This window comes from Staurois parvus, unplaced genomic scaffold (assembly GCF_062004578.1).
Source record: "Staurois parvus isolate SC_StPar_1 unplaced genomic scaffold, SC_StPar_1.0 ptg000235l, whole genome shotgun sequence".
In the NCBI taxonomy this organism is placed as follows: Eukaryota; Metazoa; Chordata; class Amphibia; order Anura; family Ranidae; genus Staurois; species Staurois parvus.
The window spans coordinates 3,915,956-3,936,559 of record NW_028318031.1 but is presented as its reverse complement, the minus strand read 5'-3'; the positions used below and the strand labels follow the sequence as shown (position 1 = coordinate 3,936,559).

Here is a 20,604-nt window from a genome sequence, read left to right as displayed (position 1 = left end):
GTTTGCTATAAATAAAAGACAGACCCAGCTCACAGCATTCTCCTTTTTATTCTCACTTGATCAGTACTGGAGGCGTGCAGGGCAATGGCAACTCTGCAAACAGCACAGTGCTGAGTATCTCTGAGGCTATTTTGCAGGACAGAAACATGATCCTCCTGGAACACCTTCAATGCGCTTTATTAGGTGAACCCGGCTCATATCACAATAGCAGAATTTAAAAAATTTGTTGTGCAAGCGAATACTTACACTACTGATCATTAGATCATTACAAACTGTTTTCCTGGGCCCCCCCCTTCCCATCTGGCGAGTTAGTTCCCATTGTATGCTGTGATGATGTGCCAGTAAAACTCTATACTCACCTTTCCGTAAGTACATATTCCTTCACAAATTTGTTCCCTTTTCCCCTCCATGTTTTTACATGGGATGTTCAACTCCTGGGCTTCAGAGTTATTTTTTTCCCTCCAGCCAGGGAGGACATTGCTGTTTTTTAGTGGGGGGTGGATGTAGCACCCTGTTGTTTAGACAGGATTTTTGTATTAGTCAGAGGCTTGTTAGAAGTCTGGGATGAATCAGCCTGAGAGTGAGGCAGTGAGGTTACCTTAGGTCAGGGCTTCTGGAGCCCTCCCACCCTTCTAGAAACTGGAGGAACTTTTTAGAGGGGCAGAGGAGGGGAGAGGCCTGGATTTGCATGTTTAAGGGAACTTGACCCATTCGCAGGAAGGAGGCCAGGCATAGAGGCTATGAGCCTGTACAGCAAAGTAGTGTTGTGTCAGGTTGAAGATGAATTGAAGGAAGGTGCTGGAGTGTGGAGCCTGGGAGGGGGCCACATGGAGGGGGCCTGCCTACAGGCTGGAGCAGACAGAAGGATCTCTACCACCCTACAGTCTCCTAGGGAGGACAGCCAGTTAGCAGGATGGAGCCAGCCCAGTGTAAGGCCTGAAAGCAGCTGAAACCCACCAAGCTACAGGAAAGAACACTGTGAGTACTTCTACACCCCCTGGACCCTAGAAGAGAGAGGGAGGTCAGGTGCAATACCCAACTAGGGACTGCTTTATAGTAGTTTCTGAAATCCCTTGCCCAGGGATACCCTCAGGACAGCCAGGTGAAGGAGGAGAGGTTTATCTGGGGTCTGAGGAGGTACATCAAAGGGAACGCAGTGCTCTTTACTATGACTGTTGCTGATTTTTGTCCACATTTTGTACAGTTCGCTATGAAATTTTCTTCAAGTTTTGCAGTTCCTTAGGCATCCCATATACCCCTAGACCCCTTCCAAGTTGTTAACCCCTAATAAAAACAACAAAAAACAAACTCAAGGACTGTATTACTGACTCTGAGAAAAAGTGTAAAAAAATGCATGTTGCCAGGCTGTACCGAGTTTAGGGGGACCCAGTAGAATGCAGCGGCCCTCAAGGAGGTAGCGCTGCACGGACTTTTCCTTTCCTTGTGCATCTTCATGGCAGCATACAGATTCCCACCCAAAATGATGAGAGTTACAAAGAATTCTGCGAGCCTGGTCTATCTTTGATTTATAACTAATCAATCTAACCAGGTTGCAGGGCAGAACCACAACCCATTGTAAGCTGACATGAAGATGGACCAGGAAAGGAAAATTACGTAAGTAAAGAAACATTACTTAAGTAAAGAAACATCTCAGGATTTCCCTGCCCTAAGGCTATTGGGTCTTACTATACAGTAGGGGCATGCAACTGTAACATTACTACCACAACTAACAACCTAAATTGATCCCTTGTTCATTTTAAATTTCGTAAGCTAAATGCAGGTTTTTATATCAGGCACCTAAAGGTATTTAGGGTCCATGCATGTTGGGCTTTTAAAGCACTGTTTCTATGGGATTTTTGCATTCTGCCTGTAGAATCAGCTCAATGTTATCTTATGTGTCCATGCATTAGGATGTTTAGAAGCATATTTTGAGTTCAGCGTTTAGAGGCAGAGAAAAAAGCTAACTGCATCTAAACGTTCCCAAAGGCGCCAAATGTGTATATAAAAATGCTCTATATAAGTGGTATTTTCTGATAAAAGAACTGATCTTTTTTTTTAAGCTCAGTGTTCAAGGACCTTTAAACATATGGTAACATACCTTGTAGACTTTCCTAAAACCCCCGAAGCCCAACAATCTCTGTTATGACTTTTATAACACCCTCCAACCTGCTGCATCTCACTGTATGACAGCTTTACTGAGCAATACCGATAAGCAATGTGCAGCAGCAGAAGGCTGCAAGTGCGCGTACAATAACTAAACTTTCTATTTGCATAGTAGATGTGCCAATGCCTTGGGCTCCCAAGCACCTTAACAAAATATGTGACACATGCAGGTATTTTTTAGTTTCTTGCTAAACCTGTATCCTTGCAATGTAGGAGATTCAGTTTAAGCTGGCCCATTACCTTTTATAGCAAAATATACGCTGTCTTTAATTAATATCCAATTTCTGAAGACTACTGAGTAATAAACTTACTAAAAAAAGGCTTTTCTGGCATTTCATCGATGGTTTCTTTGAAAGACACCATTAAATTTTGCACCAGTGATTGTTTACCTTTGTAACTGGCATATACAAGAAAAACAATGATACTTCAAAATAAAAAAGCTAGTATAAGAGAAAATAAGTAAAGAATTGTGATAAGGAAAAAAAGTTGCCATCAGCAAAACCTGTATGATAGCCCTTCTGACGAGATATTCTGGTTCACACTGGTAACATGGGATTATGATGGCAAAGAGTACCTTAAGTCACGTTTCTCCTACTTTTAGCACTTCCTGATGTAGCAAATTCAAAACAAAATGGGAAGTGACCTTGTGCCATTTACTATACTAACATGTTAAACAATTCTAAGAAACAAAGCCACCAATCTCCGATAAAAATCTGTACTGTGCTCTGTCTGCAAACGATGCATGAAAAGAATGAAATATTACAAAACAGAGGTGCCAGAGTCTTTTTTCCCACAAAGCTTTAAATATTCTGGCTTTTGTACTGCATATATAAATGGAGTGATAATAGTGCATAAACAACAACCTAGTCTGTCAAACCATAACCATTTAGAAAACCATTTTTTTGTCTGTACCTGTAAAGTGGCATTTGATGTTCTGCCTTCTTTAGAGAATTAAGACAGTTTGGGAATAATGAAATATGAGAGGAATATGTTCCCATGTTAACTTGACATCACACCCTTCCACCAGCAGAGAAGCAAAGCATATGGCAAGTTGTAGCCTAAACCTTGCACAGAACACTCACTCAGATCCAATGGTAGGGAGCACTTAAATGGATTAAGAAATGTATATCAAACACTTCTGTTAAACATCCACCTAAACATACATAAGGAAAAGGAACATGCCTGCATACAAAAGTCTTTCATTTCAAACTTAAATTGTTTAGAGGGAAGTGTATTCAAATCTTTAAAAATCAAATGTACATAAGCTCCCATGTATACCCAAGTATGAGCATTCTTTGACAATTTTCAAGTATTTTCTTTTCCTGAAACTTGAGTTTTTTTTGTTTTGTCATTAAAAAGCTAGTTACTAGATGCAATAGAGGCAAAAATGGCATGAACAGAACATGCTTCGCCCGTTTTTACTTTTTTTTTTCAGGTACTCCTATTAAAATTTTATGGAGTCCACAAATGGGCGATTCTACCTCAAAGGAGCTCATGTACTTTGGGCTTAGAGAAAAAGCTTCCAGCAACACAGCACTCAAGTGCAAATGAGCACCATTGGATATAATAGACATTTTGATGTTGAGTGTGCAAAGGCTTAATAAAACTTGTTTTAGATCATTCAGGTGTGAATGGAGTCTCAACCTTATAAATCAGAATACCACTTTTTACTGGTTCTACCTGCGGTTTTTCCTAAAACGTGACCATAAGAGTTGTGCATACTGCTGAAGAAAGCAATAAACAAATTATACAAGTAGGTAATTAGATTTCTGAGAAATCAAACCCACAAAGCATATACTGTACCCATAGTTGCAAGAAAAGGAATTGTGGTTGTTCCTGGGTAATAACAGAAAACTTTGGCTAAATGTAGATTCATTTGGAAAGAAAATTCCTATAACATGGATTGTGTAGTAAATATTTACAGTCTAATATATCACACTGGGGGTTTTCCTTTAAATCTTACCTTTATCATCTGTTTGGTTGTGAAGTTCCAGTTGTCCAGTAGGCTCATTAGTACCATTAACATTACTGGCTTTCTGATTTAAATCTTCATCGCCCATGAGATCAGGGAATAGCAATGACCATAACATGGAAATAAGTTTCTTCCTTTTAGGATACTTGCCAGTTAGCTCTCCTGGGCTGGTTCTGAATTCCAGAATAGGTCCTGTAACACAAGACATTGCTGAAATAATTGCTTCAGACATAAAAAGCCCTAACACAATGATAAAGGAAACCTAGGTTTATACATTTGGTACTATACATGATACTATAAAATGCATGGTAAATGGTTGGTTACCAAAAGCATAATTCAAATATATAAGAGATATAGATAAGATTCTAATGAATGAGCATAGTTGCTAAAAACTAGAAATATAGCTTTGACATTACCTAATGCTGCCGCAGACGGATTATTGTTTTTATACATTATATAAAGAGAAACAGGGTTCAAGTCTTGTTTTCCTTTTTACTGTATTTTGTTGAATTGTATAAATTGTTGCAATGACTTTATTGTTTTCTACACAAACTGTTATTTTACCTGTTTCTTGTCCTCCATACTCATACATACATCCTCATTTGGGAGCAGTAATATCTTGGTCATCATTTTTTAGAGCAGGTGATGGGTTTTCATGTAAAAGTGATTCAAGCTGCCATACAGCCACTCAATCACTTTTATAGGCAGCTGAAGGGGTTTCCCTCCTCCCACCACCTTTACCTGGCTCTCCCGTCCCTCTGGGGGGGGGGGGGCAGTACTGAATGTGACTGCATCGGTAGCATTAGGAAAAGTGAGAGGAACGTCCATTGTTTCTCCCCCTCTGTGATATCAGAAACCAGAAGTGACAAGGATTTTATCACTTCTGGTTTCTGTTTGTTTGTTTGTTTGTTTGTTTGTTTGTTTACAAGTTGTTTGAAGGGCAGAAGAGAGATCTGGAGCCTATAAAGAGGACCTGTTACAGCCCATGTTATCACAAGGGATGTTGTTCATCCTTTGTGATAGCAATAAAGTTCAGTAAAAATAAATTAAAGGTACAATGTCAAAAAAATAAAAGAAAAAGTTATATATATATATGTATATACAGTCATGGCCGAAATTGTTGGCACCCTTGATATTTTTCCTGAAAATCAAGTATTTCACACAAAAAAGGTATTGCATTAACACATGTTTTGCTATACACATGTTTATTCCCTTTGTATGTATTGGAACAAATATAAAACAGAGGCAGAAAAGCAAATATGACATAATGTCACACAAAACCCCAAAAATGGGCTGGACAAAAGTATTGGCACCCTTAACTTAATATTTGGTTGCACACCCTTTGGAAAACATAACTGAAATCAGTCGCTTCCTATAACCATCAATAAGCTTCTGACACCTCTCACCCGGAATTTTGGACCACTCTTCCTTTGCAAACAGCTCCAGGTCTCTCTTATTGGAAGGACACCTTTTCCCAACAGCAATTTTAAGATCTCTCCACAGGTGTTCAATGGGATTTAGATCTGGGCTCATTGCTGGCCACTTCAGAACTCTCCAGCGCTTCTTTGCCATCCATTTCTGAGTGCTTTTTGACGTATGTTTGGGGTCATTGTCCTGCTGGAAGACCCAGGATCTTGGACGCAAACCCAGCTTTCTGACACTGGGCCCTACAGTGCGACCCAAAATCCTTTGGTAATCCTCAGATTTCATGATGCCTTGCACACAGTCAAGGCACCCAGTGCCAGAGGCAGCAAAACAACCCCAAAACATCATTGAACCTCCACCATATTTTACCGTAGGTACTGTGTTTTGTTCTTTGTAGGCCTCATTCCGTTTTCGGTAAACAGTAGAATGATGTGCTTTACCGAAAAGCTCTATCTTGGTCTCATCTGTCCACAAGACGTTTTCCCAGAAGGCTTTTGGCTTACTCAAGTACATTTTGGCAAACTGTAGTCTTGCTTTTTTATGTCTCTGTGTCAGCAGTGGGGTCCTCCTGGGTCTCCTGCCATAGCGTTTCATTTCATTTAAATGTCGACGGATAGTTCGCGCTGACACTGATGCTCCCTGAGCCTGCAGGACAGCTTGAATGTCTTTGGAACATGTTTGGGGCTGCTTATCCACCATCCGGACTATTCTGCGTTGCAATCTTTCATCAATTTTCCTCATCCGTCCACGACCAGGGAGATTAGCTACAGTGCCATGGGTTGCAAACTTCTTGATAATGTTGCGCACTGTGGACAAAGGCAAATCTAGTTCTCTGGAGATGGACTTGTAACCTTGAGATTGTTGATATTTTGCCACAATTTTGGTTCTCAGGTCCTCAGACAGTTCTCGTCTCCTCTTTCTGTTGTCCATGCTTAGTGTGGCACAGACAGACACACAATGCAAAGGTTAAGTGAACGTCTCTCCTTTTTATCTGCTTTCAGGTGTGATTTCTATATTGCCCACACCTGTTACTTGCCCCAGGTGAGTTTACAGGAGCATCACATGCTTGTAACATTCTTATTTATCCGCAGTTGTGAAAGGGTGCCAATACTTTTGTCCAGCCCATTTTTGGAGGTTTGTGTGACATTATGTCGAATTTGCTTTCTTTCCTCCCTTTTTTTGTTTTGTCCCAATACACACAAAGGGAATAAACATGTGTATAGCAAAACATGTGTTAATGCAATACGTTTCGTGAGAAATACATGATTTCCTGGAGAAATATCAAGGGTGCCAACAATTTCGGCCATGACTGTATATATATATTTATTTTAATTGCCCCATCCCCCTTTTGCTCATGTGCAGATGCAAACACGCATGTAGGTTCTACACACATATGCGTGATTGTACCACATGTAAACTATCACCAACATCAGAGGGAGATCAATAATTCTAGCACCAGACCTCCTGTGTAGCTCTAAACTGGCAACCTTGTGAAGGCTTCTAAAGTATTGCTTATGAAGATTTTTAGGTTGTGTAGTTTGTTGCTGTTCAACGGTCGTACATAAATTTTAAAGCGTAACGTAGTAGGCACTTATTTACTTGGTGTAACATCATCTTTTAAATTTTATCAAAATAATGGGTGTTACATTTTGTTTGTGTTCACATTTTACAGAGCCTGCCTTCTGTAGTTTAGAAGGCAGGCTCTGTTAAATTTGTGACATAGTAGTGCCTACTCACAGGGCGTAGTGAATACATAAAACATAATTCAAAGTATATCTGTGTAAGGCTTGATATAGTTTACAAACTGCAAGATTTTTCAGATTAAAGGGAGTAGACTAGAAATAAATGAAATGCAATGTGGAAATTAATATTTAACCATTAGCCGCCCGGCCAATGGCCGTTTGGCGGCTTCAGATGTGTATCTGCATTCCGGGTGCATGCCATTTGGCGTGCTCCCGCACATGCGCCGTTTGCGCTAGTGCAGAGCGGCGCAGCAGTGCGATCTGTCATCGGCCGTGCACCTCGGACACGGCCGATGACAGATCCGAGTACCGGCTCCCGTTGCTGGTACCATATGACCTGCTGTGACCAATCACAGCAGGTCACATGACAGTTGTATACAATGGATGGCTTCATTCATGATGCCATCCATTGTATACTAGTGCCTAGCTGTGAATGGTCACAGCTAATCACATGCACATGTCATGTGATTAGCTGTGACCAAATCACAGCTAAGCACAAAAAAAAAAAAAAAAAAGCTGAATGAATCGATTTCATTCAGGTAAATGCTTGCTTATAGCAAAGTAATTCTTTGCTATAAGCAAATTGTGTAAAAACAAAATACTGATCACTTCCCCAAAGTAGTACAATGTTACTATGGTAACATTGTACTATTTTTGGCATAGTAAAATATGAAAAAAAATCTTTAAAAAAATATAAAAAAAAGTAATAAAAATTAAATATAATAAAAAAATAAAAAAAAATATATATATTTTTTTTTTTCATACTGTCACCAGTCAGTGTCCCTGTTCACCGCCATGCCAGTTATATGATGACGCTGTACTGCACTGGTGACAGTATGTAAAAAAAAAAATAGTGAAAATAAATTTTTTCATTTTTTCATTTTCCGAAAAATTATGACAAAAAAATACAACTTCAAAAAACTCGCCATGCCTCTTATGAAGTACGTCGGACTGTCTACTCTGCAAAAAGGGGTCATTTGGGGATATCTGTACTATTCTGACATTCTTGGACCTCAAGAAATTAGATTGGCTGTCAGTACTTCAGGATTGATCAATTTTCAGATCTATACCATAGTTTGTGAACTCTATAACTTTCCTACAAACTAAATAATACATCCTAATTTGGGTTATTTTCACCAAAGACATGTAGCAGAATACATCTCGGCCTAAATTTTAGAAGAACAATTATTTATTTGTAAACTTTTATAACAAAAACAAAGAAAAATGTGGTTTTTTTTCAAAATTTTTGGTCTTTTTTTGTTAATTTAGCAAAAAAATAAAAACCCCAGTGGTGATTAAATACCACCAAAAGAAAGCTCTAGTTGTGTGAAGAAAATGATAAAATTTTAGTTTGGGTACAGTGTTGTATGACCGCGCAATTGTCATTCAAAGTGTGAGAGCGCTGAAACCTGAAAAATGGCCTGGGCAGGAAGGTGTAAAATTGCACGGTATTAAAACGGTTAATTATATATTATGACCATATATAAGTATCTGAAATAAATAAATAATAAATGCTCTTTAAAAAAAGTTTTAACTTCATTTACTTTAACTCATGTGATATTAAACTATGATAATTTCCTTGAATTATTTTAAGGTTATTATTAGATTCAGATACCTGACACTCCAGTTGGAAGAGAAATATTGAAGGGTATGCTGCTGGTATTTGATGAACTAAACCATACATTGGGCGAGACAGGTTCAGTGGAAATATTTAACACTGGAGAACCTGTGAAAATAACAAAGTAATTTACTAAAGCAAACAACATGTTTTATATTATACAAGCACAGCTAAAGGATACATGAGGTCTAATTATGTAAGCAAATATGTAAGTGTCATTGTAGCGTATTAAAATACCTGAGGGTCTTGATGGTAAGAAGGTCATGACAGGACTGCTAGCGTTTCCTGAAAAGATACTCCACAGAGCTGACGTGACAGGAGCTGTTGTACTACTAATTTGAGAAGATCCTGTAGCACCTGAAGTATAATTAATAAATATTTTGCTAAACAAATCAGTTCCATAGTTTGCAACTTCACAGTTGTTTGAATATTAGCTATTCTGTTTCTGCATAATAGCTGATCTCCTGAATGAAACATCCAATTTATTGTTTGCTCCTGTTATGCTTTAAAGTGCACCTGTGTACTTTAATAATTTACATATTATTAACAAGCAGTTAGAGCTTTAGAATAAGCCTCCACTGGTTTTTCTAGCTGCAGGTACTGTTGAGCAATTCACCCCCAAATTTAGAACAGAGACTATGAAGTTGGGATTCAGTCTGTTTCTCATAGCTGTTTGTTTACATTAGCCTGTTCCCTGTTGCCATAAAAAATAAAGGGAGAGGAGCTGTGATTTTAGTGCCTCTGTTGTAAACCTTGAAGATGAATTTATCTACAATGCTTATAGCATTAGAGGTGAGTGCTTTTACTGTTTGGTCAGAATTTGTAAATAATTTAACATGCATGGCCTGCAAACATGTGCTCTTTAGGATGATTGGGAGTCAGCCATGCTGCCTTACTTCTAATCTACTCTGTTGTGGAGTAGGGGTGACTACACACAACTGCTGTATTTTTAAATACTCAAAATGTATTTTATTTTCTACTAAAACATTTATCTATTCTGTTTTCTAAAACTTTATTGTGATTATGATTTGGTTATGTTGCATTACACAGACCAACACACATTTTAGTGCCTCAAAGATAGATGTGTTTTTAGGTATATATGGCTCACTGATTCCAAAAATAGCACCAATATTTTCCTATCAGCCCTAGTTTGTGAGATACAGCATAAATGCCATATACCACTCTTCACTCTGGTAATCCATAAAAAGGCTGGATATTTTAATGTAGTGTTTTATTTAATTTCCTTGTAACATGAAAGAAACACATAAAAAGGTAGCCATAACCTCTACAGTGCTCGATCTGCAAATTTGAAACAATATGAGTGGCAATATACACACACCTCCTATATGATCATAACTATAATAATAATAACTTTAGAATCCAATGTTTCCAAAATAAAATTACAGCTAGAAGTATATAAACACTCTCACTATATCTGCTAATTTGTTCACAGAAACACAAGTTGATCAGCAACCTCTTTTCAATAACTTATAAAAATTGTTATAAATTTGACCATATCTAAGAAACTAAAGCTGATGCAAACGAGCCAATGCAATTTTCTGGATTAGCATCCCAAATAACCCCAAGAACAGGTCTAAAAAGCAAGGCACCAAGATAAAAATTTTTATTTTTTTTTGTTGGGCTGTGCAATAGTTTAGTAGATGTGAGGAGTGAAGTGCCTGCTGATCTGTAATACAACTATGAACTTTAGAACTAAAACTAATTTAGCAACTGAGTGAGCATGCTGCATTTTGGCACATCATTGTACTTTTGAATTTTTTGCTATTACATAATATTGAATGATATAACCAGTCTCAGTAATGGCAATACCTGGGTTAATCAATGAGGTCTGAGCAAGAGTAGAATTCTGTGGGATATTAGTTGTGGTGTTAAAGGATGTTTGGGCAGGTTTACTTGTCATAATTGCTGAAAGAATACTTGCTGTTGTAGATAATTGGAGATCTGCTGACTTGTTCAGAGGTAGCACGGCATCTGCAGCAATTCGCTGAACAGTGAATGCTAAATTTGCAAAAACAGATTACAACAGTTACTGTAAGGTTCTTTCTAATCAATAGTTAATTTACTATTAGTCAGCCAGTTTGATGTCACGAGCAATACATACCTGCAGTAGATGAAGTAGATACATTATTCGGAAATGAAGATACCCCTTGAGAAAAACTGTTTAAAGTGGGGCGAGTCGTAATTGTGACCGATGGAGCAACAGCTTGTGTGTTATTTTGTACACCATTGTTTGATGCAGTAGCCTCTGTGCTTAGTATTGAAACACCAGTAGCTTGGCTAGTGGCATTTGTTTGAATGATAGATGTTTTACTGGGAAATGAAGTTATTCCAGATGCTAAAGAGGAAGGTACTGATCCATTTGTAACAGAAGTCAGCGGGTTGTTCACACTAGAAGAGATCACGGACTGTGTTGTAACTGTGCTGGCTTTGGTACTAGTTAGGAGAAGGTCACTAAGTCTAGGTGTACTAGATATATTAACCAAGGAAATGGAACTGCTGGAAGTGTTAGCCAACCCGGGCATAAAACTGGTGGTGGCTGACTGAGTAGTTGCATTTGCATTTAGAACTAATGTTGTGAGATTTCGGGTAGTGTTTACACTTAAGAGTGGTACAGTGGTGGTAGGCAGTGATGTTGTAGCCATCTGTGATAAAGTTGTACTGCTTAATGCATTAGGCAATGTATTTGAAGTTATGGTGCTGACTTGTGGTCCAGTTGATCTTGAGGTGGTTGATCCATTTGTAATAGATGTCAATGGGTTGTTCACAGTAGAAGAGATAGCAGATTGTGTTGTAACCGTGCTGGCTTTGGTACTAGTTAGGGGAAGGTCACTCAGTCTAGGTGTGATAGATATATTAACCAAGGAAACAGAACTGCTGGAAGTGTTAGCCAATCCAAGTGTAAAACTAGTGGTGGTTGACTGAATGGTTGCATTTGCATTTAGAACTAATGTTGTGAGAGTTTGGGTAGTGTTTGTACTTAAAATTGGTACAGTAGTGGTAGGCAGTGACGTTGTAGACGTCTGTGGTAAAGTTGTATTGCCTGATGCATTTAGTAATGCATTTGAAGTTATGGTGCTGACTTGTGGTCCAGTTGATCTTGAGGTGGTTGATCCATTTGTAATAGATGTCAATGGGTTGTTCACACTAGAAAAGATAGCAGATTGTGTTGTAACTGAGCTGGCTTTGGTACTAGTTAGTGGAAAGTCACTCGGTCTAGGTGTGATAGATATATTAACCAAGGAAACAGAACTGCTGGAATTGTTAGCCAATCCAGGTGTAAAACTGGTGGTGGCTGACTGAATGGTTGCATTTACATTTAGAACTAATGTTGTGAGAGATCGGGTAGTGTTTATACTTAAAATTGGTACAGTGGTGGTAGGCAGTGATGTTGTAGCTGTCTGTGGTAAAGTTGTACTAATGATTGCATTTGAAGCTATGGTGCTGACTTGAGGTTCAGTTGTTCTTAAAGAGGTTGTTGCATTGAGCACAGATACAGTGTTGCTTCCAAGTGATGACATGCTGGTACTTTGTGTAGCCATTCCTACTGAACTGGTTGGCATTATGGTCACATTTGTTCTTAGGGTTGTGGATCCAATAATCGTGGATGCAGTGTAGTTGCTGGTACTAGGAACAAAAGCGGAAACATTATTAGTCGCTGTTGATGAATCAGTAAGATTTTTTATGGTAACTGGATTGTTAATGGATGTATTAAGGTTACTTATAGTGCTTGAAACTGTAATAAGGTTACTGGTACTGTTAAGGTTGATGACGTTTGTTACAGCTGTAGTGTTTATTGGAATGGTTACATTAGATAGCTGTATTCTTGTAGTTGCATTGGTTGTAGGACTGGTAGTGATACTAGAGGTGACCAAAAACGCTGATGTTACTGTGCCAACTATTGGCATTGCAGAAGGTAAAGTACTAGTATTTGTTGCAGTTGATTCACTTAATCTGCTTGTAGCAGTTGTGTTGCTTGTGAATGTTACTGGATTGTTTGTGGTATTGGAGGCTATGCCTGCCGACGATACAGTGCTGCCAAGTGTTGGTAGTCCGGTTGTTCTGGTAGTGGTTACAGCTGAAAGTGATGTATTATTAGGATCCACATTCACTATAGTTGTATACAGTGATACAGTTGCCTTGGTTACAGGACTACTGGCGATATTAGTTGATGCCAAATTGTTGGATATTGTTGTGCTAACTGATGGCATTACAGTTGTTCTGAATGTGCTTGTTGCATTGACCCCCGATGTGAGCGTGCTAGCGTTATTGATATACGAACCATAAATTACAGTAGAACTGCTACTGCTTATAGTTGCTGCTCCAGTTGGACTAACCGGTGTTGTGCTTACAGCAGGTTTTGACAGACTGCCTGAATCATTAGTGGTTACACCAAGTGTTGACATAATGTTACTGGACACTGATGTTCCAGCTGTTTTAATTGTGGTCAAAGAGTTTGTCAAATTGTTGGCACCACTGGAAGCAACAACAGATGTATAGCTGGAAGTGGCTGTCACTTTTGTTGGTTGTTGAGTGTCAGTGACATTATACATGGGGCTGTTACTACTGGGAGCTTTTGAAACTAGTGTTAATATGTTTACTGTTGGAATTGTATTTGTTCCCCAGCTGATCGGTGCACTCATTCCGGATGTATTATTACTTATGGTGCTAGCAGTTACAGTAAGAGCTGACTTACTGGTACCTGATGTGGATACAACACTTAGACCACTGGCAGCGTTACTAGCAGTAAAAGATAGCTGACTGCTGATTTTAGATAAATCATTAGTTGTTGTGCTCTGTGTAAACATAGGAATGTTTGATGTGCTCACATTTGGAGTTTTAGTAACATAAACTGTAGATATGGTGCCCACTATAGTTGTGCCAGTACTAGCTGTATTTACAGGCGAGGGGCTTAATGTACTTGAAGATGTAAATCTGGTTGACAATGTTGAACTTGTTCCAGAAATACTTGTAAATATTGCTGCCACCTTGGAAGATGTTGTCGCTGCTGTTGTTGTAACTGAAAGAGAACATTACATATTACCCAAAGGCAGATTACCATGACTATGGTGCTAGGCAGATTAAAAATTTAGAGCTCCCCATATAAATTCTCAGTTCCAAATTTTGCATATGTTGCTGTTTCAAATGCTTATATTGATTATTCATGCCCTATAAATACAAATTATATTGCAAGGTCAGTCATATATAGCATGATATTTAAACATGGTGTGACCACTTTACATACATAGACTAGTGGGAAAAAATGCTCCATAAATTACAGTGAACCTGAGAAAGAACTGCAAAACCAACAGCAGGTAGCGAGCAGCTTTATCTGTCAGAAAGTGTTTCTTGCTGCTAAACCTCTAATTGCAGTGGCACTTGGCATAACAATGAGCTTCTCTTATTTGGACTCTTTTGGTACAATGCACATTCTGATGCTTTGCTCAGGAACTGTAGCTGGCTCGTGTTTTGTCTACCTTTAGCAACCCCTGTTCTCATCAGTCAAGCAAGCTTACTGGTCTTGGAACACTATGCTATTATCACCTGGACTGAGAGATAGGCCCGAAGCAAAATAAATAACTAAATAAGCATAGGGCGGACATGTATAGGTAAACAGGGAAATAGACAGATTCAGGGTTAATAGTATCAGGAGATAGGAGGTCATGTATCAGGATTGGTGGATTTCATGGTCTAGGAGGGGCTCTGCTCTTTGCCTATTCTGCATTGTTATCAGTTACACTGTTATCTCTGAGGACTATAGAACCATACCCATCTATTTTATGGAGAAAACAGGAGGAGGTCAATATAGTCTTGTCCTAGGGTAATTGGTCCCATGGCTCCCTCTATAGACACAGTGCAGTGAAGTGAATAAGCATTGTCACCCCACCACAGGAAGCATGTTACTGGCAAACCAGGTAAAAAGACAGCCTTGCAGCCATCACATGATGGTTTGGGTAGTCAAATTATATAACATTTTTGTTTTTAGGTTTAGATATACTTTACCAGTTTAATTAGTTTGGTCCAAACTATTACCTTCAATACTAGATGTGCCTGCTGTGTGCGGTGTATGAACTGTATGTAGCCTCAGCTACATACAGTACACAGCACAAGGGATGGGACAAGGTCATAATAACCTCCAGAATTGGTGCCATTTTACACAATAATAACCCCCAGCAGTGGTACCAGTTTACCCAATTATAACCACCAGCATTGTTGCTACTCTATGTAAAAATAGCATACAGTAGATGCCAGGCAGTGGCATCAGATACACAATAATAATCCCCAACATTGGTGTCAGTTTAAACAATAATAATTCCCAGCAATGGTGCCAATTTCTGCAAAAATCCCCCAGTATTGGTGCCAGTTTACACAAATACACAATAACCGCCAGCATCCATGCCAGGTTACACAATAATAACACTTACATTAGTGGTCAGTGGTGTTATGCTATTTAAACCCTCCTTCAAAGTTAGTGGCAGTGCTATTTAAAACATGCTTCCCCATTGGTGGTCAGTGGCAGTGTTAATTAGCCCCTTCATGCTGCTGTAGTAGCCATTGACAGTGTTTATTATCCTCTTCACAGCGCAGCATAAAGGAGTTAATTATTATTGCCAGTGGCTACTAATGCTGCACAAAGGTGTTAATTAGCACTGCCACTAATGCAGCACAAAGGGGTTAGGGCCCTTTTACACTTATGCAGTTTTGATGCACTTTTGATACTCTTTTGTGCAGTGTAAGGGTCCATTCACACTTATGCACTTTTGATGCATTCCTATAGTCTTACTATGGAAGGTACCTTTTTGTTGTGTTTTTGAAAAACTGCACCAAAGATGCAGCATGCAGGACTTTTCATAAGGCAGTTCACCTGCAGTGTAAAAAGGATTCAATTGGGGAATAGTTTTCATGTGCTTTTGTTGCCCTAAAAAAGCGCAAGAAAAGCTCACCAGTGTGAAAGGGGCTTTAATTAACACTGCCATCACAAACCCCCAAGGTGTTAACCAGTTTACAGGAAATGTATTAATGCCTGAAATAAAGTTACAAATAACATCACAATCTCCAACTTCCATTCAGAGAAAGCTTTGTATTCATTCATAGAATACAAAGCTTGCTGTGAATAGCTAAGCAGTGCTATTCCGTTTTATTTTGGGAGTGGGGACGGAAGCTCTCATCCCCTGCCAGAACACAGTGCTGTGTACTGTATATTGCTGGGACTACATACAGTTCATACAGTGCACACAGTAGACACATATGTTAGAGAAGGAAACTTTCTATAGACCAAGTTGGTCCAAACAAACTATTTAAACTTCAGTAAAAGCTGGAGATCAACTTTGGAGTCAACATGTTCTTATATCCTCAACTGAGCAAAGTATTCTGATACATTTCTTAGGTATTGGACATTGCGGAACAGCAGGTATGAGCTGATGATTTATACTTGACAACCTGCTGCTAATGTCAGTTTTGTGTTTTTTTGTTCAATAAGTTTTTATTAATTTTAAAATTTTCAAAGTAAAAGTAATGTGTACAGTAAAACCACTTTTTGCTATGAGAAAACATGTCACAGCCAACCCACAAGTGGAACAGGGCTTAGAGAAATAAGAACATGACAAGAGATAACATCTGAGATACAGGTATGCCTGTAATCAGAGAAGCAATGACCAAAATGGTTTTTGTAGCTAATGAAATCACAGGAGCTCAGATTAAAACCTTTACTTCCAGATCTGAGGAGACCCTCCTCACCCAAAAGAAGAAAAAAAAAAAGATGGAAGGAAAAAGTTATTTTTTTTTAAGTTTATGGTGCATTTTTTATACTACCACAAGGTGAATGTAGTCAGGGAGTCATACTAAGTGAAAATATTAGGTATTATGCATAGTTGACTTTACAATAAAAATTACATTTCTAGGTAATGCATGAACACTTAGGAAAAAAAAAATCTAGTCAACAATATCACAAAGGTCTCTAACCTCACCGAAAGTTAAAGTAAAAAGATGAAAACAGACAGCCTGCAGTTTTTTCTTTCCTCCTCAACCAAACCACCACCACACACCTCAGCTACAGGATCCCAGTTTATTGGTTCCAGAGGAAATTTTGAAATATATAGCTTTTACACGAAGACCAGCACTATCATATAGTGAATTTCCAAAGGCAAATGGACTATGCACTTTAGAAGTCCAATTGCATTCTAGAAGTGAACCTAATCTGGAGTTTATTAAATGAGGTGATGCTTCAATTTGCAAAGAATTATCAATCACATGCAAGAAAAATAAAAAAAATAGCAATTTTGCTTGTACCTGATTCGATGCTGGAAGTCAGCAGAGCATCCCTTCATTTACTAAGCATTGGATTTACAAATGCCCTTGCTTAGTGCATTCTATTCATGAGTGAGTCTATTTGCCTTTAGTAAATTGACTGGTTATGTTGTTCTTTTTAGATTGCAAACTTTCCATCCTATTAAAATGTCAAATACCTGCACTACTACTACTGTATATCATCATTCAATATAGATCAAATGATCATGAAAATATTTAGCTAAAGAGTTCAAGGAAAGCATTAACAAGCATTTTACAATATTTTTTGATGAAATGAAAAAATATTGTGTTTGCTTTTATTATTAATAGTCATATATTGCTGTCACACAAAGGAACAATAGTAAAAAGAAAATGGCCTATGACCATAATTTAGTCATTGAAGTGGAAGTGCAGCAAGAGTTACAAAGAGATTTTTAAAAAGCCGTAGCTTTAACTTTTGTGGCGTCACATTTTGGAGATCAAACAATTTTCCACCCAATGGTATTCATTTGAACAAGTATTCAACTGTACGCACATACACAGCCATGCAGCACTTAAACAATAAAGAAGTAAGAGGAAGTACAAGCACAATGGCACAGAACAGATGAAAGTTGACTGGCAGTGGAGTTGGTATCCTGCTCCTGGCTTCACTAACTAGAGAGTTACTAACCGAAAATAGGGATGCAGCCAGTAAAGTCAGAAAATAATGAAATCCTGCCTGTCATGATTTTCCAGGTCAGTGACTTGGAGTAAAAAAGCAACAATCAGAATTACAGACCTACATTTTACACATTTACAAATAGTTAGCAGTGGCATATTAATAGTACCAAGAATCCAAAGGAGCCATTGCACAACCTGACTGTGGAAAATATTTATTAAACTGCAAAGCCTACAACCCTTATGATCACACCTGCAAGCGCTTTCCCGGACTATTCTTCTGATATGCAAAAGTGTACGTGTGAAACACGTAAGACCTGAATCCTGTTAATTACATAGGTTCCACAGTTTCTTCCTATTCTTGGTACATATATGTCATCAAAATGAACTGCATGGATACCCAGTAACAATGGATAGGTGGGAAAGTTGAGATTCACCTGGAGTGGTTTGTTTGATGTTCATTTACATAGACTCCCCTTTAAAAAAAACATCAGGTAAAATATAGATAGCTTTATTCATAAATGTGATATTTACAGTATATATAACTATTCAGTTGTGTAGATATGGAAGAGACAAGCTTACTATAGTAAGTGAACTTGATCTGGTCTAAAATGTTTCTAACGTAATAATGTTAAAGTGCAGGTTCCTACAAGTTCTTGTGTCAGTCTTCAAATCAGTCTCTGTGGATCCCAAGTCCACTCAACGGCAGCAGCACTGCAGAGGGTCACTTCCTGGTTTCCTTGGTCACTGGGGAAGTGTTTTGGTTGGATACTGCCACCCCATGTGATTATGATGGCCATCTTGGATCAAACAGAGTATATTTAAGACCCTTGCTCCCAGGAGTGATGTACTTTTTCAAATAGACCATGGTAGAGAGAGCTTAACCACCCCAGCTTCAGCAAAGTACCCATACATTTCTAAGTTGAAGTGGCTATACTAGGATGATACCTGCAGCTACAGGCATCTTCCCCATATCTTTTTTTTCAGGTGCAGATGCTGTTTAATGTAAAAGCAAACCAAGCGGCTAATTAGCCGCTGGATTGCTTTTACAGGCATTGGAAGGGTGTCCCAGGACTTAAGCCAGCAGTGACCATAGAGGTGGCTGAGGACTGGAATGTACCCAATCATCTCTATGGTCTAAGAAAATGGAAGCAATGAGTGTTTTGTCACTTCCGGTTTCACGGAGACATAAACTAGCCATTATTGGTTTGTGAAAGCATTTGATCAAATCAATCTTTGCTTGATCAGATGCTTTTAAGGGCAGAAGAGAGATTTGGGGTCTAATAGACCTACCCTCGGGAGGGCTGCTTGTATGTTTGCCCAGGTTTCCCCGTACTTCGCACTGCAGCCAGGCACAGTCTATTTTTCACAGCCAAGTACACACACTCTTTCGCTCATTGTCTTCAATGACCAGTCTAGAAGATGTTTGTTTTTGAAGTTTTATTGTAGAACTGGGGACAGGGATGGGAAATATAATAGGATACACCAAATTTAGAACTATTCACACTGAGGACATCTATCTGATCTCTTAGTTGAGCACTTTTAAAGTCTTGGCTGAAGCAGGCAGCAGACATCCCTTTACATTGTAGCAGCAAGTAGCTCAGGAGTGAGCAAAGTCCTTTTTTTGCAGTAGTAGTAGTTACAGGGCTGAGCTCCTCAGGTATAAGCCAATTATGACAGATTGCAACAGCCCATAGGTTACTTAGCTGAGTAAAGTCTTGTGCAGTAGCAACCATTGGAAAGGCTCTTCAGAACACTAGCCGGTGTCCCCTTTCCTTTTCAGACCCACGCTGACTATTAAGCACCAGGGGAGGTAACAAGCACACAAAGTCCCCAAATTCCTCAATGTCTTTACTCACTAGGCTCAAGGACAGAATGGTTGTCTCCTTCCAATCTTCCAAGTGAAACCCTCCAGTGATACCAGAGAGAGCTCTAGCAGACAGCTCCCCTCAGTCAGCTTACTGACCAGGGTCACTTTAACTTCAGGCCTTTAAGTCGACCCACCTGAGGACACATGGCAGCATGTGCCCGGTGAGGCAAACCTGCCTCCATCCTGGCTTGGTTCAATCCCCTTTCAGGAAAGACACCGAACCCATGTGCTCACAGAACATAAATACCACTTCCAGCATGCAATGGGACTGCCTGCACCTGCAATTGGCCATGGCTGTATCCATATTCATGCTGCTCATTTGCTAGTTCCCTCCCAGGTTCTGGAAGGCTCTCATAGCTTCCTGAAGGTGGCAGAAATCATAGCAAATTCAGCAGCACCAGAGCATCATGAGCAGACCTGACTAATCAATCACAGCTCTCCTAGATTTTCCTAACAGTCTCTCTGTTAAGCAGAGAAACAGCTACTGTATACCTAACCTAACTATACAAATCCCAGCACCTATCTAGGAGGGTGCTACACCAGCTATCACAAGGGATGTTGTTCATCCCTTGTAATAGGCATAAAATTGATTAAAAATAAAAGTGATACTGTAAAAATAAAAAATTGAAATAAAATAAATGTAAACAAAAATGTAAGGCTTGCTGTGCTCACGTGTAAAAGCAAAGCCATACATAGGTCACACTGTATAGGTAAATGGCATTCGCACTACGCATGTGAGGTATCCAGGGGCGTATTTACCACAAGGCAAACAAGGCATTTGCATCGGGCGGCATTTTTTCGGGTGGCAGCACTGCCCCCTGGAAGAAGGGACATATGCTGCAGGTGGGATCCG

The 20,604-nt window shown here is 39.1% G+C and overlaps 1 protein-coding gene across 1 annotated transcript in view; it reads right to left on the bottom strand.

Annotated features, from left to right (window-relative positions):
• The window catches only part of LOC149460089 (uncharacterized), a 48,992-nt gene that overhangs the window by 7,236 nt on the left and 21,152 nt on the right, over positions 1–20,604 (bottom strand). Inside the window, exons 3-7 of the mRNA XM_089680111.1 lie at positions 11,043–13,958; positions 10,751–10,939; positions 9,158–9,277; positions 8,918–9,028; positions 4,127–4,327 (exon numbers count right to left, since the gene is read on the bottom strand). Coding sequence (XP_089536237.1) covers positions 4,127–4,327; positions 8,918–9,028; positions 9,158–9,277; positions 10,751–10,939; positions 11,043–13,958 — 3,537 coding nt within the window. The remainder of the gene's footprint in view (positions 1–4,126; positions 4,328–8,917; positions 9,029–9,157; positions 9,278–10,750; positions 10,940–11,042; positions 13,959–20,604) is intronic.